Source organism: Antechinus flavipes, chromosome X (assembly GCF_016432865.1).
Source record: "Antechinus flavipes isolate AdamAnt ecotype Samford, QLD, Australia chromosome X, AdamAnt_v2, whole genome shotgun sequence".
NCBI lineage: Eukaryota > Metazoa > Chordata > Mammalia > Dasyuromorphia > Dasyuridae > Antechinus > Antechinus flavipes.
In genome coordinates, this window is record NC_067404.1 from 15,195,018 (window position 1) to 15,222,466 (window position 27,449).

A 27,449-nucleotide genomic window follows, 5' to 3' on the forward strand; every position below is an offset into this window, starting at 1 on the left:
TAGTTAATAGGAGGTCTGTGTAGATTGACCCTGTGAGGGAGGCGCTCTTATCCCCATTTTACAGTTGAGGAAACTGAGGCAAACAGATTAAGTGACTGGCCCAGTGTCACACAGTTACTAAGCATCTGAGGCAGGATTTGAATTCAGGTCTTCCAGACTCCAAGTCTTGACCTAGTGAGGTCTTTCCTGATTCCTTCCAGTGAGGGGTTGCACGTCTCCGCCCAGACGAGGAAAACCTCTCCGTCCACGTGTGCACCTTCTCTGCAACGTATAGTCTCAGAGAGTTGCCTCAGGGACAAGAAATTAAGTGACTTGTCCACCATGGCTGGAATGTTTCAGAGGTTCTCTACTCAATATACCAGGCTGGCTTTTATCTTTGTCTCTAGTCTGTCTGTCTTGCTCTATTTTAGATATCAGACTTTTATCAGAAAACTTTGCAACCAAGTTCCCCCTTCCCACGTCCTCGTTTCCTTTCTAGCCGCATTGGTTTTATTTGCCCAAAAGCAATTTTCTATAAACCAAAATCATCCATTTACTTTACATCCAAAGCTTGAGCTTTGATTAGTCCAGGATGACACCTTGGTGGAGCGGACGGAAAACTGGCTCTGGAGTCTCCGAAGACCTGAGTCTCAGACTCGATTTGGGGCATGTCACCTCACCTGGAAGGGAGCCGGTTCCCTTACTTTAAAATGAAGGGATTTAACGAGCCGCCTCCCGAGGTCCCTTCCAGTTCTCAGCAAACCCGCGCTCCCCTAGCCGTAGCTCTGTAAAGCACCTGCTTCCCTGACTCAAACTCGTTTAGGACGTTACCTTTCCTATTTCGGCCTCCGTGCAAACCTGAAACCCATTTGGAATTCGTCCCCGCCGAGCCGGGGCAATCGCTCGACTTCTGTACGTGGGCAGCTCCCGGGAGTTTAGAGGGGCTGAAGTCCACACGTCAAGGCTAACGTGTGCGTGCAGGCCTGACCGGTAGAAGGAATGGCATTGGGCAAACTGGCAGAAGCGGCCTACCTGCAAACAGCAGGGTGAAGATGACAGTGAGCTGATAGATGGCGTGGCCCAGAATATTCTTCATCATGGTACGGGAGATGAGGGGCTTGTCTCGACCATATGGCTTTCGCAGAAGGAGGGACTCGGTGGGTGGTTCTGTTGCCAGTGCCAGCGAAGCGAACGTGTCCATTATGAGATTCACCCACAGCATCTGGACTGCTTTGAGAGGGGAATCCTGTGGGCAGAGAGGATGAGGAGGAAGAAGTTAGGCCCCGGGGATCACGGCGCCGCCTCAGCCTTTCAGAGACGTGAAGCGGAAGCAGAAGTATTTACCTCCTAGAAGTGCTTCCCTACTGAGCAGGTGAGAGTTGTGATCCTTGTAGAAAGAAAAAAAAGCCACCCAGTTTGGGCTCAGTTTTATGAGTGTTTGGTTCACATGAAAACATGAGACAGCTCATTTGAGTAAGTGTGATTGTGCTATTCCCTGCCACTTCTGTCACGGCTTTCAGCTTTGGCATGGTATTTAGCTAAGCCTTTAGGATGTGTGTGTGTGTGTTCGTGTATGTGAGTGTGTGAGTGTGTGTGTATGTGAGTGTGTGAGTGTGTATGTGTGTGTCTGTGTGTGTGTGAGTGTGTGTATGTGTGTGTGTGTGAGTGTGTGTGTGTGTGTGTGAATATGAATGCATATGCATCTGCACCTTTTTACCAGGTTGTGGCAGCAGCCTCAGGGACGGCCCCTCACTGGGTTCCTTAGCAGCCTCCTCATTGGCATTCCTACCTTCTGTCTTTCCTTTCCTCTTTCAATAATAATTGTTTCTGTTCTGGCAAGAAAGTCTGAGGTCTTCCCCTCTCAGATAGATTTTTTTTTGGGGGGGGAGAGGTGTGAGGTAATCAGAGTTAAATGACTTGATTAGGGTCACACGCCAGTAAGTGCCAAATGTCTGAGGCTGGAGTTGAACTCGGGTTGTCCTGACTCTAAGACCAGTGCCGTACCCACTGCACCACCTGGCTGCCCCTCCAGACTGATTCTTTTGGGAAGGAAAACTAGGCCATCTTTTGCCTCAATTCCTACCTCGCCTTTGATTAGCGAATGGGTATTAGCTCAGACAAAGTGAGAGCCAGAAAAGGTTTTAGCTTAAAGGCCAAGGCCTCCCACTGCAACATCTCCAGTTGTCCCGACCCAGGTCTGGCCACTGGACTATGGCGACTCTGGAGGAGAGAAGGAGGCTGATGGCTGCACGACCCTGCCTCACTTCCAAGTCATCATCAGTCTGCAGATGTCACCGGTCCTCTTTGAGAACAAACAATGGGCAACAACAACAACATCATCTCTTGTAAAATGAGGGGCTTGGGCTCAGTGGCAACTAAGGTCCCTTCCAGTTCCAGATCCGGACCATATGTTTATCCAATTCTAGTCTACGATCATGGGAGAGATCCTGGAGGTCACCCAAACCCTTCCTGCTGATCTGGGCTGAGAACCCGGTCCTCATCCTCCAAGTCCAGCTCCCTTTCCTCCATCTCCTAAGGCTTCTAATTCACTCTGGGCCCTGTTTTGCACCTCCCACCTGCGTGCACACCCCATGCTCAAGATTCACTGTTCTCGGGACAAAATCCAGAGTTTGAAAAGGCAATTCAGGCCTTTATCCCATAGTCTGTACCTGGGACATAATAGGTGCTCAACGACAATCTGTGAATGACAATCACGGTGCTTCGAGGATCCCCACAGTCTGAGTCCAGCTAACTTCTCTGGCCTTAACCCTGGTTCTTCTTTGGAGTCTAGCTCATCATACCTCTTCCTCTCCAAATTCTTCTCATTTGTACTTAAAAGATCCCGGGCAACCCCCCTCCTCCCAGCTTCCTGAGCTGAGTAGATCCTGGGATGTTCATTCTAAAACTTTCTCCCTTTGCTCACCTGATAGTCATAGTCTGAGGGAGGAGGGAGGCAGATGTTTTCCACGGGCATTTCAAAAGTCTAAGTAAGAATGAGTTCAAACTTCATAGCAATGTAATGGAAAAATGATGGTAAAAGTCATGAAGGAGGGGCAGCTAGGAGGCACGGTGGACAGAGCACCAGCCCTGAAGTCGGGAGGACCTGAGTTCAAATCTGGTCTCAGACACTTAACACTTCCTAGCTGCCTGACCCTGGGCAAGTCACTTAACTCCAATTGCCTCAGCAAAAAACAAAAAAAAAAAAAACAAAAAACAAAAAAAACAAAAAAAAAAACCCAAGCAAAACAAACAAAGTCATGAAGGAGCTTATAACTGAGGAACAGGGGTGAGTCAGATCTGGTGGCTTTGTAGAACACGTTGGCTTGGTTATTGTTGGCTTGGGGGTTAGGGGTTATTTTTGGTACAAGGGAGAGGTGATTAGGTAAAGGAGGCAGCATCAGGGACTGAAACATGATTTTGGTGTCAAAACTAAAGGGTTCTGATTGTTGTGTATGTGTGTGTTTTTAAAGAATTGCCGCTTAAAATGTTCGTGGCGGCCCTTTCTGTAGTGGCAGCGACCTGGAAACTGAGTGGCTGCCCATCAGTCAGAGAATGGCTGAATAAGTTGTGGTACATGAATGTTATGGAATATTATTGTTCTGTAAGAAACCATCAGCAGGAGGATTTCAGAAAAACCTGGAAAGATCTACATAAACTGATGCTGAGTGAAATGAGCAGAACCAGGAGATCATTGTACATGGCAACAAGACTCTGCGATGATCAACTGTGATGGGTTTGGCTCTCTTCAACAATGAGGTGGTTCAGGCCAACTCCAATAGACCTGTGATGGAAAATGCCATCTGCATCCAGAGAGAGGGCTGTGGGGCCTGAATGTGGATCACAACATAGTATTTTCACCTTCTATTGTTCTTGTTGTTTGTTTGTTTGCTTTTTTTTCCTGTCTTATTTTTTCCCCCTTGGATCTGATTTTTCTGGGCAGCACGATAAACATAGAAATGTGTATAAAAGAATTGTACATGTTTAACCTATATTGGAGGAAGGGAGTAAAATTTGGAACACAAGGTTTTGCAAATGTGAATACTGAAAATTATCTTTGCATGTATTTGGAAAATTAAAAATATATTAGTTTTCTTCTTCTTTTTTTTCTTATAGCTTTTTATTTACAAGATATATGCATGGGTAATTTTTCAGCATTGACCCTTGCAAAATCTTCTGTTCCAACTTATTCCCTCCTTCCCCCCCGCCCCAGATGGCAGGTAGGCCAATACATGTTAAATATGCTAAAGTATATGTATACATGTCCACAATATATGTATACATGTCCAAACATTATTTTACTGCGCAAGAAGAATCAGATTTGGAAATAAGGTGAAATTAACCTGAGAAGGAAACCAAAAATGCAGGCGGACAAAAACAGAGGGAGTGGAAATGCTGTGTAGTGGTTCACACTCACTTCCCAGAGTCCTTTCGCTGGGTGTAGCTGGTCTATTCATGATTGAACAAATGGAACTGATTTGGTTCATCTTATTGCTGAAGAGAGCCTCGTCCATCAGAATTGATCATCGTATAGTATTGTTGTTGAAGTGTATAATGATCTCCTGGTTCTGCTCATTTCACTTAGCTGAATCCTGCTGCTCATTTCTTACAGAACAATAACATTCATATACCACAATTTACCCAACCATTCTCCAATGGATGGGCATGCATTCATTTTCCAGCTTCTAGCCACTACAAAGAGGGCTGCCACAAACATTTAGGCACATACAGGTCCCTTTCCCTTCTTTAGTATCTCTTTGGGATATAAGCCCAGTAGAAACACTGCTGGATCAAAGGGGATGCACAGGTTGATAACTTTTTGGGCCTAATTCCAGATTGCTCTCCAGAATGGTTGGATTCGTTCACAACTCCACCTACAATGCATCAGTTCCCAGAGTAATTTGGAACAATGCCCAAAGGGCTATAAAAACCATACATACCCTTTGACTTAGTGGCGCCATTATTATGTCTGTATCCCAAAAGAGATTTTAAAAAGCGAGGAAGGACCTATATGTGTGGAAATATTTATAGCAGTTCTTTTCTGGTGGCAGGGAGTTGGAAATTGAGAGGATCCCCATCAATTTAGGAATGGCTGAACAGATTGTGCTATGGAGCACAGTATTGTGCTAGAAGAAATGATGAGCGGGATGTTCTCAAAGTGAAATATACTACGTACAAAGTAACTAACAGCAATGGTGTAAGACGATCGGCTGTGACTGACTTAGCTCTTCTCAGCAGTACGATGATCCCCAACAACTCGAAAGGATTTCTGATGAAAAATGTTATCTACTCCCAGAGAAAAAACTGGTGTCTGAATACAGATTCTTTCAAAAGATTATTTATATGGAAATATGTTTTGCATGACTCTGTAACTATAACTTACATTGAATTGCTTGCCTTCTCAATGAAGGGGGTAAGGAAGGAGAAAGGGAGAAAATTTGGAACTCAAAGTTTTAAAAACAAATGCTAAAAATTGTCTTTACATATAATTGGAGGAAAATAAAATACTAAATAAATTTATTTTTAAAAAAAACCACTTTCCTGATACCATAAGCATTAATGGTAGCACCTGTATTTTTGACTGAGGGTGACAGTGGCAAAAAGGATTCGTTTTTCATCAGTAGAGCAGTAATTCTTTATTTTTTATAGCTTTTTAAGATGTTCCAAGTCATTATTAATCAGAGAAATGCAAATTAAGGCAACTCTGAGATATCACTGCACACCTGTCAGATTGGCTAAGATGACAGGAAAAAATAATATTGAATATTGAAGGGGATGCGGGAAAATAGTAGTACATTTCACTTTGAGAGCATCCCGCTCATCATTTCTTCCAGCACAATACTGTGCCCCATAGCACAATCTGTTCAGCCATTCCTAAATTGAAGGGGATCCTCTCAATTTCCAACTCCCTGCCACCAGAAAAGAGCTGCTATAAATATTTCCACACATATAGGTCCTTCTTTGCTTTTGAAAATCTCTTTTGGGATACAGACATAATAATGGCGCCACTAAGTCAAAGGGTATATATGGTTTTATAGCCCTTTGGGCATTGTTCCAAATAACTCTACACAACGGTTGAATCGGTTCACAACTCCACCATCAGTACATTAAGGTCTCATTTTTTCCACATTCCTTCCACTATTTGCCATTCTCTTTTTCTGTCTTATTAGCCAACAAAGTGGTATTGTTTCAATTTGCATTCCTCCAATCAATATCAATTTAGAGCACCTTCTCATATGGCTACAGAGAGTACCGATGACTTCATCTGAAAACTGTTTATATCTCTTAATTTTTTGTCAATTGGGGAATGGCTCCGATTTTTAAAAATTTGACTCGGTTTTCTATATATTTGAGAAATGAGGCCTTTATCAGAGAAATTTTCTTCAGAGGTTTTTTCCCTATAGTTATGATTGCTAAATGTATTTACTCCATCTTATTCTCCCCCACCCTGTTTTTTCTATTCTCTCTCTTTTTACCCTGTCCTTCCTCAAAAGTGTTTTGCCTCTGACTGCCACCTCCCTCGATCTACTTTCCCTTCTATCACTTCCTCCTTTCTCTTATTCTCTTTCCCTCCTGCTTTCCTGTAGGGTAAGATAGATTTCTATAACCAATTAAGGGTGTATGTTGTTCCCTCATCGGGCCAGTGCTGATGAACATAGGTTCATTCACTCGCTGTTCTTTACCCAAGCTCCCCTGTCTTTTTCTCCATTGTAAAAGTGTCTTCTTGTCTCTTTCTGTGAGTTAATTTACTCCTCTGGGAGATTATGTGAGATAATCTTACTTCTCTCTTTCCCTTTGTCTTCATACATTCTTCCTCACCCCTTAATTTTATTTTTTAGATATTTTCTCTCCATATTCAACTCATACCTGTGCCCTCTGTCTATATATACTCCTTCTAACTGCCTAAATAATTAGAATGTTTTGTGAATTACAAGTATTACCTTCCTATGTACGAATGTAAACAGCTTAACCTTATTAAGTCCCTTATGAGTTCCTCATATTATTGTAGAAAATAATCTTGTATTTGAAAGTCAAATTTTCTATTCAGTTCTGGTCTTTTCATCAAGAATGCTTAAAAGGTCTATATTTCACTGAATGTTAATTTGGTCTTCTGAAGGATTATATTAGGTTTTTCTGGGTAGGTGATTCTTGATTGTAATCCTAACTCCTTTGCCCTCTGGAATATCATAATGCAACAATATTCCTTTAATGTAGGAACTGCTAAATCTTGTGTTATCTTGACTGTGGCTCCATAAGATGAATTATTTCTTTTTGTCTACTTGCAATGTTCTCTCCTTGACCTGGGAGCTCTGGAATTTGGCAACAATATTCCTTGGAGTTTTGGAGATTAATTTCTATTTTGCCCTCTGGTCCTAGAAGAGTCAGGGAAGTTTTCCTTGATAATCTCTTGACAAATGATGTCTAGGCTCTTTTTAAAAACTCATGGCTTTCAGACAGTCAAATAATTTTTAAATCGACTCTATTTTCCAAGTCAGTTCTTTTTCTTTTCTTTTCTTTTTTGTAGTATTTACCAATTTTTAAATCATAGTCTTTTATTTTCCAAATACATGCAAAGATAGTTTTTTTTTCAGCATTTACCCTTGCAAAACCTTATGCTCCAAATTTTGCTCCATCCCTTCCCCTCCCCCCTCCCTTAGACAATAAGTAATCCAATATACATTAAATATGTACAATTCTTCTATATATATTTCCACATTTATCATTCAGCTGTTTTTCCAATGAGATATTTTACCTTGTTTTCTAATTTTTTCCCATTTATTTTATTTTATTTTAACCATTCTTTTGGTTTTGTTTTTTTCTTGATTTTTCATAAAGTCATTAGCTTCCATTCACTCGATTCTAATTTTTAGGGAATTATTTTCTTCAGTGAGCTTTTGTATTTGGTCAAATATACTTTTTAAGGAGTTCTTTTTTCTTCAGTGAATTTGATGCGGTTTGAGTGCTCTCAATTTCTGGTGGTCAAGAGGTTAGTGGCTATCTATAAGAGAGTTGTTTAGCATCCCCTTTAAATTGGCCGCAGGTTTCGAGTGAAAAAATTCACTCATTCCTGAATTATTAGTTGCAAAATGAAAGTTAATTTTGGATAGAAATCAGTTTGCCAAGGGGCTGACTTCTATAGTGGTAGAGTTTTATTTGGAAATAGAGTTTTCAGTTCTTCCAAGGTAGTATGATCTAGGGGAGAGCCGCCTTTACTACACTTCTGGCCTGTGATCTGGTCTGTGAGTGACTACAACACTTTTTCCTGCCCTGAAAATGTGATGAGGGGGTCCCTACTCCACTGTGGCCACAAGCTCTGTGTGCTAGTACTCCTCCTTAGCCTGGGATTGTCACCCAGGACTGTGATCCAGTTCTGACTATGGGCAAAGCAACAGAATTTTGCCTTGGTTTTAGTAAAGAAAATCTCCTTCTGATAAGGTGTTCAATCCCTTTTATGGACGGAGAGCTCTGGAAGCAGCTACTGCTGACTCAGTGCCTCCTAAGGTCTGCTTTTGGTTTACTGGGGCTGGACTGTGCTCCACTCTCACCCTTTCCTGTTGACCTTCTAAGTTGTCTTTGGCCTGAAAATTATTTCATCTCATCCTTTTGTGGGTTCTGCAGCTTCAGGAATTGCTTTATGGCATTATTTAAGGGTGTTTGGAGGGGATTGGGGGAGAGGTAAAGCAAATCACCTCCTTTTCTTCTCCACCTTGACTCTACCTCCCATGAAAGTGTTTTATGCAAATAAAAAAATCCCAACAACACAAAAAAAGAAAAAGAAGTGATAGCATCCTCCACAGTCTCCAAGAGTTGGTGAAGAGAAGAAGCAAATTTTCTTCAGTGAGCTTTTAGAACTCTCATTTACAAACATGGAAGAAAGTTTGGGTCAGAAATGACCCTTGGCAGGCCTAGTATTTTACTCAGTATGATATGATACGGACCTTAAAGATAAGTCTACCCATGAAGATAGAACATTGATCTCCCCTTCCCAAGAGCCTCTCAGCATTGGAAGCACTTGGGGAAAAGTAGGCTTGGTCTCTCCAATACTGCTCTCGTTCCTTGGATACTCTACTTTAAGTAGTTCATTATGGATCCTCTATCTGTATTTTGGTTTAAAACCATCTTCTTTCTATAGAGGAAGGCTCTGAGATAAGGGCACTGGTTTTGTTTCCACCTCTTTGGCCCTCATGAGAAGAACCCGAGTGTTAGTCCGCCAAGTTTGACCTGAAGGCGAGACGGTGCTTACCTGGGTGATGCAGGCTCCTGTGAAGGCCACGATCACAGCCACCACGTTGACCGTCAGTTGGAACTGCAGGAACTTAGAAATGCTGTCGTAAACATTTCGGCCCCACATCACCGCCTTGACGATGCTGGAGAAATTGTCGTCGGTCAGGATGATGTCGGAAGCCTCCTTGGCCACATCTGTTCCTGCGATCCCCTGCAGGATCACATAGAAGATTCGTGGGAAGGACTTTCCCGATAGGCCACTTTCGCCTCCCAGCTCCCCCCTTTTCTGAACAAGACAAATTCATCGTTGGCATAAAATCCATTCTTTTATTTGACTCCTTTACTCTTCCATTCGTGTATACTTACTACGGGCATGGAGCCCACAGAGACATTAGAAGTTTGCACAGGGTATTTGCCTTACTTTCTGTAACAGTAATAACAGCCAGCAATTATGTGTCACTCCGAAGTTTGCAAAACACTCTACGTATGTTAAACTCATGTGATTCTCACAATAACTCTGGGCTGTTAATGGTCATTTTATAAATGAAGAAACTGAAGCAGATAGCAGTAAAGTGACTTGTCCAAGATCACACAGCTAGTAAGTGTCCAAGACGAGATTCAAGCTCACATCTTCCTGACTCCGAGACTCTTTTCTCTGTGACACCTTGCTATCGCTTTTCTGTCCTGAAACACTGAATGACCAAGTCTCAAATGTATAGATGTCTCCTCTGTAAAATAGAGGACCGGCCTAGATAACTTCTAAGTTTCTTCCCAGATCATTATGCAGCATAAAGTATTCGTTATATTGCTGCAAAGTTGTCCATAAATGCTTTGCACTCTAGTTCTATTTTAAATAGCACAAAGAAGGAATGGCTTTGCAAAGCAGAAGTAGCTTCTGGGCTTCCCAACTGACCTTCCTGCCTCCAGTGTCTCTGGCCTGACTCGTCCTCCATGCTAAGTCAAAGGCCTGGTCAGTTCTGAGGCCTCTCACTCCACTCTGAGCCTACTCTAAATCGCCAGGAAGCATTCCTGGACATCAAGCCCCAACTTGCCTCTTTTCAACTTCCTCCCGTGGCTCCGCCCTCTAGGGCCAAGATATAAAACAAGCCCAGTCCTTGTTCTATGGGGCAGCCCTTCAAACGCTTGAAGAGCTCTCGTGAGCCTCCTCTTCTTCAGGCTAAACTTTCCTGGTTCTTCAGATGCTCTTCAAAGGGTACATCCCATCTGAAGGTGCTTGCCCCCAATCGGACTTCCTCTGCATGGCTTCTAATTCATTCATATCTTTGCTGAAACATGACAGCTAGTTCGTGAGCACTTTTGCCATGAGATGCTCCCTGTCCTTAAGGAACTGATGTTTTATTGGAAAGAAGCTTCATGGTCACAGAGGAATAAAAACAGGGTATTTATTTCTGGGCAGCTAGATGGCGCTGCAGTGGATAGAGCACTGGGCCAGGAATCGGGAAGATCCATTACAGAGGCTTACTGTGTGATTTTGGGTAAGTCACTTCACCCTGTTTGCCTCAGTTTCCTCATCTGTAAAATGAGCTGGAGAAGGACATGACAAACTATTCTAGTATCTCTGCCAAGAAAACCCCAAATGGAGTCACAGAGAGTCAAACATGATTGAAAAGTTACGGAACAACGAATCTTATTTCCCTGCTCACCCTCTGCACTGGCTTAAGGAACTCTGGTGCTAGTTCAGCCCCTCTTGAACCAAGTAAAGTGACTTGTTAAGGATGATACAGTGAGTATGTGGTTAAAAGCAGAACTTGAACTCAAGTCTTCCTGATCGAGGCCATCATTCTGTGTGATCTGCCTCTAAATGTAGGTCATATACAAAATACATCCCTAGTGATCTGGGAGGAGGCGCTAACCATTGTGAGAAGCAGGAAAGGCCCCTTGAAGGCGGCACTTGAACTGTACTGAACAGAACCAACTGAGGTCAGCTATGGTCTGGCCAGAGCAAGTTCTCCCAGTTCTTAATACTCAGCCTCTCTTTCACTTTCTTGGTCGCCTTGTCCTATCGTGGACTCCCGTTGAGCCTCTAGATCTTTTTCAGACAGAAGGCCTCTCCGTCAACACTTGTGAAGCTGATTGTTTGACTCCAAAATGTATGATTGTACATTTAGCTTTGTTATTATGATTTACATTAGCTTTTAAATTATTAGAAATAATTTCTTAGTTTTTCTTAGCTCTGACTAGATTCAGCCCAGCGTTCTAGCCAGTTGCCTACTTCATAGATTTTGATGGCCGGGAAGTGTTTTTCCTTTGTCAGGTCTGAGGAAGAAAGTGGGGAGATGGCGAGAGCCATTGCAAAATGGCGTTTGATAAGCAAGGGGCAGGTGATCGCCTTTCCTTCAGCTTGAAATTCTAAGAGCAAGAGACAAAGGTGACTACGTGGATGAGGCTGCTAAGGGGCCTCGTCTCAGTGGTTCTAGGGCCGTGACAAAAATAGTGCTAACGGCTCTGGAGAAAATCCGAAAGTTTTGGCAGGAATCAAAGCCAAAGCTGTGGCTGAACTTGAATATCTAGAGCCCTGAAGGGGTCAAGTCCAGGATCACACAGTCAACATGTGGCAAGGTGGGACTCGAACTCAGGATTCCTGCTTTTCGTGCTAGTTCTCTACCTACTACTCGACACCTTTTCCCTCTCTTTTTTCCTCTCTTGTGGCTGAACTTGGGCAAAGGGTCTTCCAGGGAAACCGGCTTTAAGACCGGAAAGGAGAACAAAAGAGGGGAGAAGAAATGGCCGAACTCTTGGACCTTGGTCATTTGTGGCTGTATCACTTTATAAAATAATAAGAATGAATGAATGAATGGAGAATTTATTAAGTGCTGTATTGAGGGGACAAGAAGAAAAGAAAACCTTTTAGTAACTCATGAGCTTTCAGCTTCTGCCTAGAATCAGAGTCACTGGATCATAGGATCACAGGATTCAGAACTAACAAGGAACCTAGTCCTCCATTATAGATGGGGAAAACGAGGCCCAGGGAGGGGAAACGGTTTGCCTGAGATCATCCAATGAGAAAGTTGCAGACTCAGAATTTGAACCTAGGTTCTCTTCTTCTAGCTTGAGTGTTATTTTGACTATGTTATGCTGCCTCTCTTTGAGCAGCTAGGTGACCCGGCAGTGACTAGAGCCTGGAGTCGAGAAAAATTGAGTTCAAATCTTGTCACGGATACTAGGTGACTCTGAACCAGTCATTTAATCCGACGTGGCCGAAAAATGACCGAACGATATTGCCTCCCTTGACTATTTCTGCAAGAAACAAGCAGAAGAGTGCGGAGAGCTGGGCGTCTTTATTCTCTACCAATGAATTTTGTGAAAACCAATTGGGAACGAGTTTGGGACACTGAGTTTGGGACACCAAGTTGGTCTCCCTTCGCGTGATCTCTAGGAAACAGAAGAAGAATAAAGACAACATGGAGCTGCTACAGGAAGGGTATCCCCTCCAGCTTTGACGGCACGGTTTCCTGTGCCAATGGTCAATGATTTTTATCTGGTTTTCTGGATTCACTAAGCGTATAGCCTAGTGAGTGCTTCTTGGTTGTCTCTTAGGCATATCAGGTTCTCGAAAGTTGCACTTGATCTCTTTAAACCTGGGCCTTCCCCAAGTCTGATTTCTCTTCCCTCAAGCAGGATGTACGTTTTGGCTATGCACAGTATGGGGTGTGTGTGTGTGTGTGTGTGTGAGAGAGAGAGAGAGAGACAGAAAGAGAAAGAGAGAGAGACAGACAGAGAGACAGAAAGAGAGAGAGAGAGATCAGTGTAGCTGGAGCTTTCCAAGATGGAGTCTCTGGGGACTCCCCTTCCCAAAGGTTACCTTTATGGGACTGGAAGGATCATAAGCATGGGCTAGGAAGGGAGAAAAGTTTACCATAGCAAAGCCCACATCGGCCTTCTTCAGAGCAGGCCCATCATTGGTCCCATCTCCAGTCACAGCCACCACTTGCCGCTGCTCTCCGATGGTACTGTCGATAATCCCTAAAACACATAAGAGAAGGCCACAAAGTGGAGTGAGTTCCTGTCACTTTTCAACCACTGCTGTCCCAACTTTCCTGAGGTTTCAACCGACCGGGGGAAGCCCTGGATTGGGACTTAGGAAATGAGTCTCCTGTTTTGATTCTGCCATGTTGGGCCAGTCATTTCTTTTCTCTGGGCCTCAGTTTCTTTATCTATGAGGGGGTGGAATTCACTCAGTGGCCTGTGGGCACCGGGGCGAGCCTCTTCTAGCTAAAATCAATGAGTTCTCATTCACTTTTGCGTAATATCCAGCCTGTGAACTGATTCATCTCCTTAGTGACCTCCCTCTCCTACAACAACGGGGTCCTACTTAGGAGTACAGACCAGGAGCTGGAAGGGGCCTCAGAAGCCATCTAGTCCAATCCTCTCGTTTGACTGAAGGGGAAACTGAGGCCCAGGGACAGGAAAGGACTCGTCCAAGGTCATGGAGGCAGTAAGGGACAGAGGCTAGATACAGAACTTTTAACGATACTGTACTACCATCATTAGGTTCCCTCCCAGCAATCACTGCTTCCTTTCCAGTCCCAGGTCTCATTCCCTCAAGGTCAGACTTTTCCTACCTTCCCAGGTGACAATGAACAATCTGATGAACTCATTATGCTAATGTGTTCATGGGAGAGGCTAATAAAGTTACTCAGGCTCCTCTTTCCCAGTTCTTGGATCTGTGTGGATTAGATGAGGATAAGAGCCTGCTGGATGGGGACAATACATTAAGGCTCTTGGGTTCCTCTTTGTATAGCTCACTTGTACATTTCAGTTCTCCGGTGGCCTGGAACTTTATGGTCAGAAGTGGGTGTTTCCCGTACCAGGGATTCGGAATCTTTGGGTCATGGTGAAACCTTCTCAGAATCATGGTTTAAAATGCATAAAGTCAAATATCACAGGATTACTAGAAAAGCCGCTAGCAAAACATTTAAAAAGTTCACAGACTTCAAGTTAAGAATCTCTGTCCTTTATTAATACATTGTTGATGGAGCTGTGAAATGATCCAGCCATTCTGGGGGCTATCAAACTGTGCGTACCCTTTGATCCGGCAGTGTCTCTACTGGGTCTGTATCCCAAAGAGATCATAAAAGAGGGAAAAGGAGCTACGATGCAACAACGTTTGCCCTTGTTGTAGTGGCAAGAAGCTGGAAACTGAGTGGATGCCCAACAGTTGGAGAATGGCTGAATAAGTGATGGTACGTGGATGTTACGGAATATTATTTGATAAGAAACGATCAGCTGGATGATTTCAGAGGAGACCGGAGAGACTTACAGGAACTAAGCGAAACGAGTAGAAGCAAGAGAACGTTGTACACAGCAACAAGATTATGTGATGATCAACTGTGATGGACGTGGCTCTTTTCAGCAATGAGGTGATTCGGGCCATTTCCAGTAGACTTGGGATGGAAAGTGGCATCGTAATCGAGACAGAGAGAGAACTATGGAGACTAAACGTGGATCACAACGTAGTGTTTTCAGTTTTATTGTTTTTGTTCTTTGCTTGTTTTCTTTCTCTGTCTCATTTTCCCCCTTTTGATCTGATTTTTCTTGCATAGCGTGATGAATGTGGAAATATGGTTAGAAGAATTACACATGTTTGACCTGTAATGGATTACTTGCTATATAGGGGAAGGGGGAAGTGGGGAGGAGGGATAAAAATTTGGAACACAAAGTTTTGCAAGGTGTGAATGTCAAAAACTATCTTTGCGTGTATTTTGAAAAATAAAAAGCTATTATTATGTATATTTTATTCATTTATTTATTTTTTATTATAGCTTTTTGTTTATAAAACACACGCATGGGTAATTTTTCAACATTGACCCTTGCAAAACCTTCTGCTCCAAATTATCCCCTCCTTCCCCCCATCCCCTCCCCTAGATAGCAGGTAGTCCAATACATGTTAACTATGTTAAAATATATGTTAAATCCAATATATGTATATATAGTTCTACAGTTATCTTGCTGCACAAGAAAAGTCGTATCGAGAAGGAAAAAAAACAGAAAGAACAAAATGTAAGCAAACATCAACAGAAAGAGTGAGAATGCTATGCTGTGGTCCTCACTCAGTTCCCACAGGCCTCTCTCTATATGTAGATGGCTCTCTCCATCACTGAACAAGTGGAACTGGTTTGAATCATCTCATAGTTAAAAAGAGCCACGTCCATCAGAATTGATCATTATATGATCTTGTTGTTGCCGTGTATAATGATCTCCTCCTGGCCCTGCTCGTTTCCCTCAGCATCAGTTCCTGTCAGTCTCTCCAGGCCTTTCTGAAATCCTCCTGCTGGTCATTTCTTACAGAACAATAATATTCCCTAACATTCGTATGCCATAATTTATTCAGCCATTCTCCGACTGCTGGGCATCACTCAGTTTCCAGCTTAAAAAGCTATTATTATAAAAATAATCCCTGTCCTTGTAGACCCCAAGTACATTATCATTTAGAAGGTCTTCCAGAGCTACTATGATTAAAACAGCCATCCTCCTAAAGCCAAGCTAGTGATGGACCTCTCTGCATTTACCTGGGCTGGTTCTTGGGGGCAGACACGTAGTCTCTTACTAAGGGAACTGAGAAAGGCCAGCCAGAGGCTCAGTGGATAGAATGCTGGCCTTGGAGTCAGGAAAACTGGAGTCAAATCCTGCCTATGATACTTTCCAGTGGTGTGACTTTGGCCAAGTCACTTAACCTTTCTGTATCTCAGTTTCCTCATCTACAGAATGGAGAAAATAATAGCACTTTCCTCCTAAGGCCGTTACGAGGCCCCAAATGAGATGCTAACTGACTTGTAAACCTTTATATACCCATACGTATGTATGTGGATATGCGTACACACACATATAAAGGATTCACATCAGCGTTTGCTACGGAAACAACCCAAGGCCGTGCTATGGGGATAGCTACCCAGCCTAATATGGTGGCTAGAGACCAGCCAGGTTTTGAGAACAAGGCGACGAGGATCGGGAAGGTGAGTGAGCCCGGACAGGTGGGCAGAAGGCGTAGCTTTCCATAGGCTCGCTTGCTTGTGTGCGGGGGTGGGGAATGAGACTTCTCTCGTGCTCCCTCCATCTTCCCTCACTTTCAGTTCCAACCAGCTCCAGGGTGGGGGTCCCAAACACACAACCCTTCCCCAACTCCCGGGCGCCAGCGCTTCCAAACCGTCCCTCTCCTGATCCCAAAGGAAAAGCCACACCAGAGGTCTGGAAATAAACACCCAACTACAGGGCCCTCGCCGGCTGACTGCTTGAGTCCTGGGGGGTGGGGAGGGGTGGGGAGCGGGGGGGTGGTTCCTATTGAGAGAGAAAAGTGCAGAAGCGGGGGAGGAGGTCCGAGCTCAGGGCCGACTCTAGCTTTCATAGTTTACTGTTGATGACGGATATTCCCCCATTTGTTCGTCTGTTAAATCCAGAGCCGGGCTCGTGATGGATATCGTAAGGATATTCTTTCAGCTTTGACGGGCAGGGGCAGCCTTCTGCCAGAGCCGGGGAAGACCGCTCGGTTGTAGTTTGAGCACATGGCCACCCAGCGGAAACCCTCAGCTGGATGACGACCAAATCTCGTCAAGCCCCGGGTTCTACGGAATTCCTCTCCGCACTGGGGGTCTGTGGATGGATTTCAGGGGGCCGGGGAATTGGGATGGGAAAAGGGGCGTCTCTTTCACCGACTTATAGCTGAAGTGGAACACTTCCTTCAATTAGGAATCCAGGCGACGGACTTTTTTCTGAGCAGGGCCCACGCCACAAAAAAGAATCCAGGCCGTGTAAACCTAAGGCGGCACATGAGACGAGGGGGGCGGCTCACGCCGCTGCAACGTCCCAAGTGTCACACCGGAGCTAACCACTAAGCTCACTCGCCATTTATCTACAATGGAGTTTCAATTCCTTTAAATCTCCTTATGACCTTTTGAGAGTCATAGGTTAGGAAATAAGACCACCATTTTGTAGATGACGAAACGGAGGTCCAGAGAGAATGTATAAACGAGGACATGAATTAAATGAGCGCCACATACACATAATATGTGGTTCTTTCAGAGTATATTCTCTGAATAGCACCCAGTTATTTGGGTACAATTCGCACCCAATTAACTGTTCTCACTTTTAAAATGCTACTGGCATGGGGATAGCTACATGGTGCAATGGGTAGAGCACGGTCTGGAAATCAGGAGAACCTGAATTCAAATCTGGCCTCAGACAGCTAGTAATAGCTGTGTGACCCTGGCCAAGTCACTTAACTCCAATTACCTTGCAGACAGACAAACCAAAGAATGTTTAGAATGCTTCTAGTCCCTGAACCACCTGTCCTCCAAGGGACCCTCTTAGCTCAAAGATTCCAGTGGGAAAAAGTACCGAGTTCGACTCCAAGCTCAGCTCTGCCGCCTGTGTGACCTTAGACAAATCATTTGCCCTGTCTGGGTCACAGTTTCCTTTTCTGCCAAATTACAGGATGAGACTAGATGAGCCGAAGCTCCCTTGGAACCCTGACCTAGCAGACGCGGCCTTGGGAAATGGCCTCCATTGCGTGTTCTTTCTCTCCCCGCTCTGCCGTCCCTCTTCCGATAGCCAGTGGCGCGGTCTTGGACGTCTACAGGGGCAACTTTGCTCACTGAGCCAGTGGGGCGAGTTCCTCGGCCCACGCGCCCCTTCTGGGGGTATGAGCATGAAGCTGCTATTTCAAGCTGCTCATTTGAGGGGGAGGGATGGATGCGGAGGGAGGGGGAAGAGGTGGAGGAAACAGGGGGACAAAAACTGGCAGCAACAATTTCTAGATTTTCTAATGTCGCCCTGAAGTCCTTGGCCTTCTCAGGTGGCCGAGGGCCCATCACCAGGGTGGGGGGGGCTGGAAGAAGTTATGGGCTCTGCCTGAAACTTAACATATGCCTCAGTTTCCCTGTCGGGAGAATAATCTCTGACACTTACATAGAACTTTAAGATGTGCCCAGCCCTTTATAGCTCATAACAACCCTCAGAGATTGGGGTTATTAGCATCCCCATATGATACACCAAGTATCCCCAAAGTCGGGGTGGAGTTGTAAGCTATTAAAATGTAAAACTCGAAGCTTAAAATTGCACCAAGAATTTTGGGACACCTCATAGGAGGAAACGGAGGCTGAGAAAAGTCTGAGGGCCAAAGTCCACTAAAGATCAGGCCTCCTGACTCTCAGGTTCATCCATGCTCCTTCGACCCCAGCTTGAAGCGTGAGAGAATTCAAGTCAACTCAATAGCTAGAAATGACCTAGCAGTGTGATCTCGGGCAGGTCACTTCATCCTTTTGTGCCTCAGTTTCTTTATAGGATAAAATAGGATAAAAACAAATGGAGTCGGCCTCTAAGGTCTCTTTTTAGCTCTAGAGCTAGGATGCTATGACCCTTGACCTCCCTCACTTCTGGTTTTCATGCTGCATCGAGATACTTATTTAGGGAATATTGCTTAAATCAGGATTCACTTGTATGGAGGTTCAAAACCTGGTGCTATTGCTGTCCTGTGTCATCTTCATCTTTTTCTCTTCCACGATCCTCTGCTCTTTGGTCTGCCTCAAACTAGCCTCCCAAAGCTGTTGTGGATTTCCCAACGTGGAGGCCAGGGGAGAAGGAACTTTGTGGAGGGGCAGAGCTGGCATTCTCAAGCCAGGTCCCCGATTGGCTCAACTTCTCCTAGATGTGACAGTATCACATCCGAAGCAATCCAGAGTAGAGGATTATGGGAAAATTAAAAAACCCGATAACTGAGCTTTAGAAGATCTACCATAAAAGTTGGGAGAGGGGAGAGGACAGAGAAGAGGGCTACCGTGGAGGAGGGGGCTGCAAAGAGCCAGTGGGGGGTCCGGGTCTTACCTTTCACCAGGGTGTGTTTGTCAGTGGGAGAAGATCGAGCCAAGACTCTCAGCTTGGGCCAGACCTTATCCAGGCGGTCTTGTTCGATCTGGGGAGTACAAAGAAGAGGCAAGGCTGAGGCCGAGACAGGACAAGGAGAAAGAGAAATCACTGCGTGACAAGGCCGGAGGGATGAGAAGAGACAAGGCCAAAAGGATCATCGGTGAACGGCTTTGTTCGGGGCCTTGGAGGAGAGTCAGGCGAGTACGTGCGCTCCCACTCCCATCCCAGTGGCTGTCCAAACAGTGGAGCTATCAGGAGGAAGTCACAAAACCCACTGGGCTTCCTTTCGGCCGGGCCCCCAGCCTTTCTCGGTCCCCGTAAAGCTCGGCTTTCAAACGGCTCCTAGCTGGTGGAAAGAATGACTTTGGGGGCTTGCCAGGCACGTGTACCTAGGCTCGGGTACGGGGATTGTGATTTCCCTGGTGCAGAGTTTCCTCCCGGGTGAGGGAACTCCCTCTTCGTGAAGGTTGACACGATCCCCGAGTCTGAGAGACCTGGCTCAGAGCATTGGAAGTCAAATGACTTTTCCAAAGTCTCGTAGGCATGTGGGTCAGAGGTCAGACTGGAGGGGAGGTCTTCTGACTCTGAAGGCCCCTCTCTGTCTACTAGGACACACTGCTTCTCATTCATTCACACAAGAAAGAAAATCAGATCATTTCAACAGGCTAAAATGGTTATTTATAGCAAATGACTTAGAGCCCTTTGCCAAGCACCTTGGCAGGGAGGGAGGGAGGGGGGACGCGAGGTTGGGAACCTCTGACTTCCCTTTCAGGAACAATAAACTTGAAGTGATATCGAGCAGCCTCCACTTTGGGGATTTACAAACTAAATGCTTAAGTAAAAGCATTAAAAATGAACTTTTGTCATTTCAATTAATCTTTAATTTAATTTTATCTTTTAAATGAATTTATTATAATTAGAATAATTAAATTAATTTATCTTTTAAATTCATCTTAATATTGAGGAGCAGAATAGTCTAATGGTCAGAGACCGGGCAGCTCTGGGTTCCCATCTTTCCCGTGCCACAAAGTGACCGTGTGACTTCGGACACGTCTCTGGGAATATGTCGAGGGAATTCCCTGTCGGTGAAATAACAGCTCCCGTCTTTATTCGGATGAATTTATAGCTTAGAAATGCAACGAGGGCTGCTCTTTCCCATCGTTATCTCTTTAACTCATCACAAGTTGGATCGCAGGTGTGGGAGTTAACCACGTTCAATTTCTGAAAGCTTTGAAAAAACAGATCAACGCTTGTTTCTTGATTGAGCCAATGATGGTTTTTCTCTGAAATTACCGAATGTAATGACTAATGTAAACTATACATCTGGATGTGAAATGAGTGTTTCATGCCCGTGTGTGTGTGTGTGTGATGTGCGTGTGTGAGGGTGTGTGTGACGTGCGTGTGTGTGAGAGTGTGTGTGTGATGTATGTGTGTGTGATGTGTGAGAGTGTATGTGTGTGATGTACATGTGTGTGAATGATGTGCATGTGTGTGTGAGTGTGTGTGAGTGTGTATGATGTGTGTGTGTAATGTGTGTGAGTGTGTGTGATGTGTGAGTGTGTATATGTGGTGTGTGTGTGTGTGTGTGTGAATGATGTGCATGTGTGTGTGTATGATGCGTGTGTGTATGAGTGTATATGATGTGTGTGTGTAATGTGTGTAAGTGTGTGTGATATGTGTGTGTGATGTGTGAGTGTGTGTATGTGATGTGTGTGTGTGTGTGTGTGTGTATGTGTGTGTAGTGGACAAGTCTTGGCCATGCCCAGTGAAGTCCCAGGTCAGTGTGGTCCCCGAGGCAGGAATTCTGGGAGCTACCTCTCCTTTCTCATTGCGAATACGGCGGTTGAATTCCTTCCCTTCCAGGCACAGGAAATCTTCGCCGGGTTGGATGATGCCGCACTTGGCTGCGATGGCCCGGGCAGTATTGATGTTGTCTCCAGTCACCATGCGCACCGTGATACCGGCCCGCTGACATTTGCGGATAGCTTCAGGAACCTGCAGGAAACAAGAAAAACGGAAGCGGTCACCTTTGGCCTCCCTGTATCTAGAGGGCCTTTTCTCTTTCCATGCGGATCATTTCCCTGTTGGCTCTACATTTCCCTGAAGATCACAAGACCGAGGAGCTGAGAGGGATCTCAGAGGTCCAACTCTCTCATTTTACAGAGAAGGAAACTGAGACCCATAGAGGGGAAGTCACCTGTTCAAGTTCACAGAGAGCATCATCAGATCCTAAATCGAGAGCCGGCAGGGACCTCAGAGGTCAGCTAATCCAATTCCTCATTTTACAAAGAAGGAAACTGAGGTATGGCCAAGATCATACAACTAGTAAGTGACAGAGTAAAGATTTGAACCCAAGTCTATGGACTCCAAAGATATGTCTCACATGGGAGGAGATGTCCAGCAGCTAGGAACTGGGCTACATAAGTTTGCCACCAGTTTTCTTTTCTTTTGACTGAGGCAATTGGAGTTAAGGGACTTGCCCAGGACCACACAGCCAGGAAGTGTTAAATGTCTGAGGCCAGGTTGGAACTCAGATCCTCCTGACTTCAGGGCTGGTGCTCTATCCACTGCGCCACCTAGCTGCCTCACTATATAAGTTTGTGATACAGGAACTTCAGCCTGAAAAAGAGAAGATGTGTGTGTGTGTGTGTGTGTGTGTGTGTGTGTGTGTGTGTGTAACTGTTTATCTTCAGTATTTAATAAGCTGTTACACAGAAATGGAATAAGACTTGTTCTCTTTGGCCCTAGAGGATAGGATAGAATGTGGAACAATGGGTAGAAGGTGCAGAGACAAATTTAAGGGAAAACTGTTCCCAAATGAGAGCTGTCCCAAAGTGAAAAGGGCAACCTCTCAGAGGAGATAGAATACCCACTTTTCAGCTATGTTGTAGAGAAGATCCTTGGTCATCTTGGATTTGGAAAGGACCTGGGTTCAAATCCTGCCTCTGATTACCTTTGAGCAAGTCCCTTCTCTCTGAGCCTCAGTTTCCTCATCTGTAAAATGTGAGAGTCGCACCAGATAGTTCTGAGATCCCTTTCGACTCTACATCACACAGCGTCTATTTATGATCTATTCCACGATATGAGATCCAGGCTTTGCTTCTTGCTACTTGTATGACTTTTCTGAGGGCAAGCTGAGCCTTGAAGGATAGGCAAGGAGGAGAGAAGTCAGATGAGAGAAGATGGGGAGATGGGGAAGGACCTGACCAAGAAGGAGGGGGTATGCGTCTGGATAGCTTGGTTGGCTAAGGCCAGATAAGAAAAGCCTTAAATATCAAGCTAAACAACAGATGGTGCTGCGGTAGATAAAGCGTCAGGCCCGTCGTCAAGAAAACTTCCTGAGTCCAAATCCAGCTTCAGACATTTCCTAGCTATGTGACCCTGGGCAAGTCACTTAACCCACTTTGCCTCAGTGTCCTCATCTATAAGATGAGCTAGAGGAGGAAATGACACAACACTCCGATATCTCTGCGAAGAAACTCCAAATGGGGTCCCAAAGAACTGGACGGGACTCAAAAAAATGACATCAGTTGTAGCAGTTATTAAATACAGAAAGAGAAACAGGGAATGTACCTCCCCAGTTTTACTAGCAGTGCCATTGTTCTGCTACTGTCCCATTTTCTTTTTTCTTTGTATTCCCCCTCCGCCTCCTTTCAGTGGCCTCATGAGCTCATGCCATAAACTCCTAGACAATAGCAGTTGCGATTATATTCTCTGGAAGCACTTGTCTGGAAAATCGATTTTACACCTTAAAAACCATTTTACAGTGGCAAGGTGGGATTCGGCAATCTTCTGGAAGAAACCCTGTATTCAAAGAGATTTCAGTCTCTTCCATCTGGTGCTTTTAGACCACTCACTACTTCAATGCGTCACCGTTGTTTCTGTCATAAAACAAAAACGATTTTCGTCGAGCGGTCTGCCGAAAATGTAAAAATAGAAACTTTCTATTAAATGAACAACTCTTTATGCTATTTCTCGGCTGTCTCCGATTGTCTGCATTGTGTTCGTAAGAAGAAAACAGATGCATTTTTTGTTTTCTTTCTCAGTTTTTTTTCTTTCTTGATCCAATTTTTCTTGTGCAGTAAGAAAACTGTATAAATATGGATCCATATATTGGATTTCACATATTTAACATGTATGGGACTGCCTGCCCTCTAGGGGAGGGATGGGGGGGAAGGAGGGAAAAAGCTGGAAGAGAAGTTTTGCAAGGGTCAATGCTGAAAAATTACCCATGCAGATGTTTTGTCAATAAAAAGCTAGAATAAAAAAAGTAGATGCGCATTTGAATAGTTAAAACAATCCATATGCAGTACATCGTTTCATGTGGTTAGGATCTTACATTTTTAATTAGTGCATGAATTGTCGGTCATACTTGTTGAGTTTTAGTTGGAGTAACATCTTTTCATATGTTAATATTAAAAAAATTAAAGTTAAAAAAAAAAAAGCTAGAGCCTCCATCACCTTCACCTCTGAGATTCCCCAGGCCTCCTCAAAGACAAGGGCCGTGACTTCCTACGTGAAGCCTTCTTTGTTGGATTGTTCTGGTTCCCAAATACACCGCGGTCACTTTGTAGCTATTTTATGTGTATTGACATGTGTGTGTGTGTTGTTTCTATAGGTCAGGGAACCAACATTTTGTAAGTTCTGCTTCTTAAGTGCCAGGCCCTGAGCTAAGCGCTGGGGATACACAGAAAAGTAAGGACAACCCCTGCCCTCGGGGAGCCCGTGCTCTAACAACGGAGACAACACACTCAGAGCGACATACAAACAAGCTAAAATTGGAGGCGATGGACACAGAGAAAGCCTTAGGACTAATGAGTTTTGGAAGGCCAGATTTTAGCTGGGACCCAAAGGAAACGGGGAAAGCCGGGAGGTGGAGAGGAGGAGGAAGGGAATTTGAGGCCCAGAGGCCAGCCAGAGAAAACGCTCAGCCGAGAGATGGGGGGCCTTGACCGAAGAACAGGAAGGACACCAGATCCACCAGTCCACTGGAAAGGGAGGGAGAGACCGGTCGTGAGGGGCTTCTAGAGCCAAAAGGGGATTTGCTATTTGCTTCTGAAGGTAACAGGGAGTTCCTGCGGTTTACTGAATGGGGAGGTGGGTGGGGAGCCGGCCTGGTCAGACCTGTGCTTTAGGAAGATCAGTTTGACAACTCGGTGCAGGATGCGCTGGAACGGGGGAGGCCGGTGGCAGGAAAATCAGCCAGAAAGCTCTCGCAATGGTTCAGGTTTGAGGCGGTGACAGTGTCAGGAAAGAGGGAGGCCTCTACAACAGATCTAGGGAATGGAACATCAACAGGACTTGGATCTGGGGGGAAGGGAGAGTGAGGAGTGGAGGAAAATACCACGGTGTGAGCCTGGGTGACCGGGAGGATGACGGCGCCCTCCACAGCAACGGGGGAGATGGGGAGAAAGACAACGACTTTGGTTTGGGGAATTTTGCTTTCGATACGCCTAGGGGCCGTCCGCTCGGAGACGTCCAGTAGGCAGGTGGAGACCAAGACCAGAAGTCAACTGAATGCTTAGTTCTGTATAAGTAGATTTGAGAATCTTCAGCACAGAGATGCTAATTAAAGTCACGAGAGCAGATGAGATGACGTGACTCGGGAGAGAGGAAGTGACCTGCAGGAAGTGACCTGTAGCTACAATGCAACATCCTCGAGATCACACAGTAGACTCTTCATAAATGTTGAGAGATGGATCCATCTTGTGATCAAATAGATGGAGCCCATGGCAGTTGCTTCTTAGTCTCTGCTGCCACCAAGTGGTATCTAAGAGAATTTGAGAATTGGAAAGAAGCTCGGAAGGCAGAGGATCTGACTTCCCTGATTCTGTCAGGTTCCTCTCTATGACATATATATGATAGTGACTTGAGATTCCCCAGTGATGGGGAGCTCACTATCTCATGAAACGGCATTATCCATTTGTGGACACTTTTGATTATTTTCTCTTATCATGAACTTCTCATGAACCAATGTATCCATTGGTCCTAGATTTGCCTTTTAAAGAAAATTGCTAGTCTGGAAACTGGATCCCATGTGACCCTACTTTTCCCCTCCAGGATAACCCTCTCCAGCTCTTTCAGATGACTCTTAAATGGCATGCTCACTTATCCTAAGCTTAGAGGCCCAGCAAGACCCTGGAGTCTTTTTCATATGAATTCTCTGATTACTTATGTGTAACTTCTGCACATCCTCTCCGGTAAGGTCCATTTCCTTCAGAGACCTCTACAGACCTCCAGACTTACAGGTTTGAGGACTTTGCAAAGGGAAAACACCTGGGACAAAAAAAAAAACAGACTCCTGGTCTCAACTTCATGAAGTCTCTTTTGGTCCCTAGAGTACTCCCTCCCCAAGACACCTTTGGATTCATTTGGCGTATATTCTGTATGTATTTATATGGGCGAATAGGTTGCCTGCTCCATTAGAATGGAAGCTCCTTGAGGGCAAGGATTTTTTTTTTGGCTGCACTTAGATTAATGCTCAGCACCTAGAAAACATGTAATAAATGCTGACTGACTGGTTACATTTCATCGGGCTCACAGGGCCCGGGAAGGGCAACATCGAAGTTTGTTCCTATAAACTGTAGCCTTTCCTCTTTCCTTGGTTTTAGCCCCAGTTACCCCGCACGCTTCCTATTCCACAAAGCTTGGCCTAGGAGCTCCTTTACTGGGTCCACAAGGCTTGGCCCAAGAATTCCTTTGCTTGATCTATCGCTGCCGTCCCACTGCTGCCGACTCTTGTCTCTTAAGCTCGCAGACAGACCCAGGAGCTTCCTGATACTCCGGGGCTGCCATTCTCGAGGCGAGGTGGTCCCTCAAGGAACCTCCTAAATGTAAAGGCTTTCACGTTAAAGAATCAAAGCGATTTCTGTGGGAGTTCTCTGTCTCTCTGGTTTATCTCTATCTCTGTCTCTCCGTCTGTCCTGTGTCTCTGTCTCCACCTTTCTAGTCGGCGGGGAAGTTGCTTGCTCCCCGTGGGCACTTCCAGGCTCTTCCTTCATCACTTTCAGCAATAGCTTTTCTCCTTTGAATTTCATACTCTTCAAATTCACCCCCCATGTAGGTTCTAGTGGCCGACCCAAGGATATTTGCCTTCCTTCTTTAGTGATGCTAGTTCTTGGCCAATCCTTCTCTCCTCCCCAATGCCCTTCATACCAAGGGACTTCGACATACATGGTTTCCTCCAACATCCCAACCTTTCAGTTCCTCGATGCATCGCAATACCTCAACCCTGCCCAGGGACGGTCATAGCCTCGATCCTGCCATCGCCTGCGAACGTTCCGCTTCTATGTTCGTTAGCTCTGAGATTCCCTTCTCGGACCGCGGTCTGTTGTCATCTCATCTCTCCTTTTCTCCTTAAAGTCCTTCTCCTTGGGCCTTTTAACTTTGTTCTTAATCTTCACCGTAACCTCTGACCTCTTTACCTCTTGGTTCCTTTCCTGGCCATTACCCCTGCATGGTTGCAGTTTCTTTCCTTCTCTTTCTCAGCCCCTTGATGTATCAGCTCAGTTTAACACTAGAGTTTCTTGTTTTGATGAAGCATTGCTATGCCCCAACCTGATTCTTCTCCCAGAGGTAAATAGATGGTGCACTGAGTGAATGGAGCCCTGGGCCTGAAGCCATGAAGACCTGAATTCAAATCTGACCCCAGACCCTTACTGGCTGTGGGACCCTGGATAAGCCATTACAAAACTCTCCTTTGCTGTCTCGGTTTCCTCCACTGTAAAATGAGGAGAATGAAAGCACCTGCCTCTCAGAGTTGTTGTGGGGATCAAATAAAATAAAATTTGTAAAATGGTTAGCAAAATGTCTGGCACACAGTAGGCCTTTAATTAAATGCTTTTCTCCTTCATTCTATCTGCCTCCTTCTGTCCTATTCACATGGGGCTTCCTGGAGCTATAGTTATAAAACCTTCCCTGAAGCAAGTCGATCCTTTTCTACTTCTATTTTCTTTCCTTCCTTCCTTCCTTCCTTCCTTCTTTCCTTCCTTCCTTCCTTCCTTCCTTCCTTCCTTCCTTTCTTTCCCTTGAGGTAATTGGGGTTAAGTGACTTGCCCAGGGTCACACAGCTAGGAAGTGTTAAGTGTCTGAGGCCGGATTTGAACTCAGGTCCTCCTGACTTTTTCCATCCCACCACCTCGCTGCCCCACTCTCTGATCTATTTTCTCTCCTCATCAATACAAATCTTTTCATTCTTCCTCAACCCTCCCAAGATACTCCCTGCCCCCTTCCACTTTACATTTCTCTCTTAGCTGAGGAGCTTCAATAAAAAATGGAGCCCCTTTGCTAAAAGCTTCCTCTTCTCCCGCCTATCTCACTTTAAATCACTCAGACATCTTCCCCCAGTGTCTCCTTCATCTCTGGCTCAC

General features: G+C 44.9%; 1 protein-coding gene across 5 annotated transcripts in view; it reads right to left on the reverse strand.

Moving 5' to 3' along the window:
* Positions 1-27,449, reverse strand: part of ATP2B3 (ATPase plasma membrane Ca2+ transporting 3) — a 105,246-nt gene that overhangs the window by 22,306 nt on the left and 55,491 nt on the right. For all 5 annotated transcript variants that reach the window (XM_051967758.1, XM_051967757.1, XM_051967754.1 and 2 more), the window contains 5 exons: positions 20,896-21,075; positions 19,039-19,126; positions 13,079-13,185; positions 9,221-9,412; positions 1,012-1,225 (listed from right to left, as the gene is read on the reverse strand). In XM_051967758.1, coding sequence (XP_051823718.1) covers positions 1,012-1,225; positions 9,221-9,412; positions 13,079-13,185; positions 19,039-19,126; positions 20,896-21,075 — 781 coding nt within the window. The remainder of the gene's footprint in view (positions 1-1,011; positions 1,226-9,220; positions 9,413-13,078; positions 13,186-19,038; positions 19,127-20,895; positions 21,076-27,449) is intronic.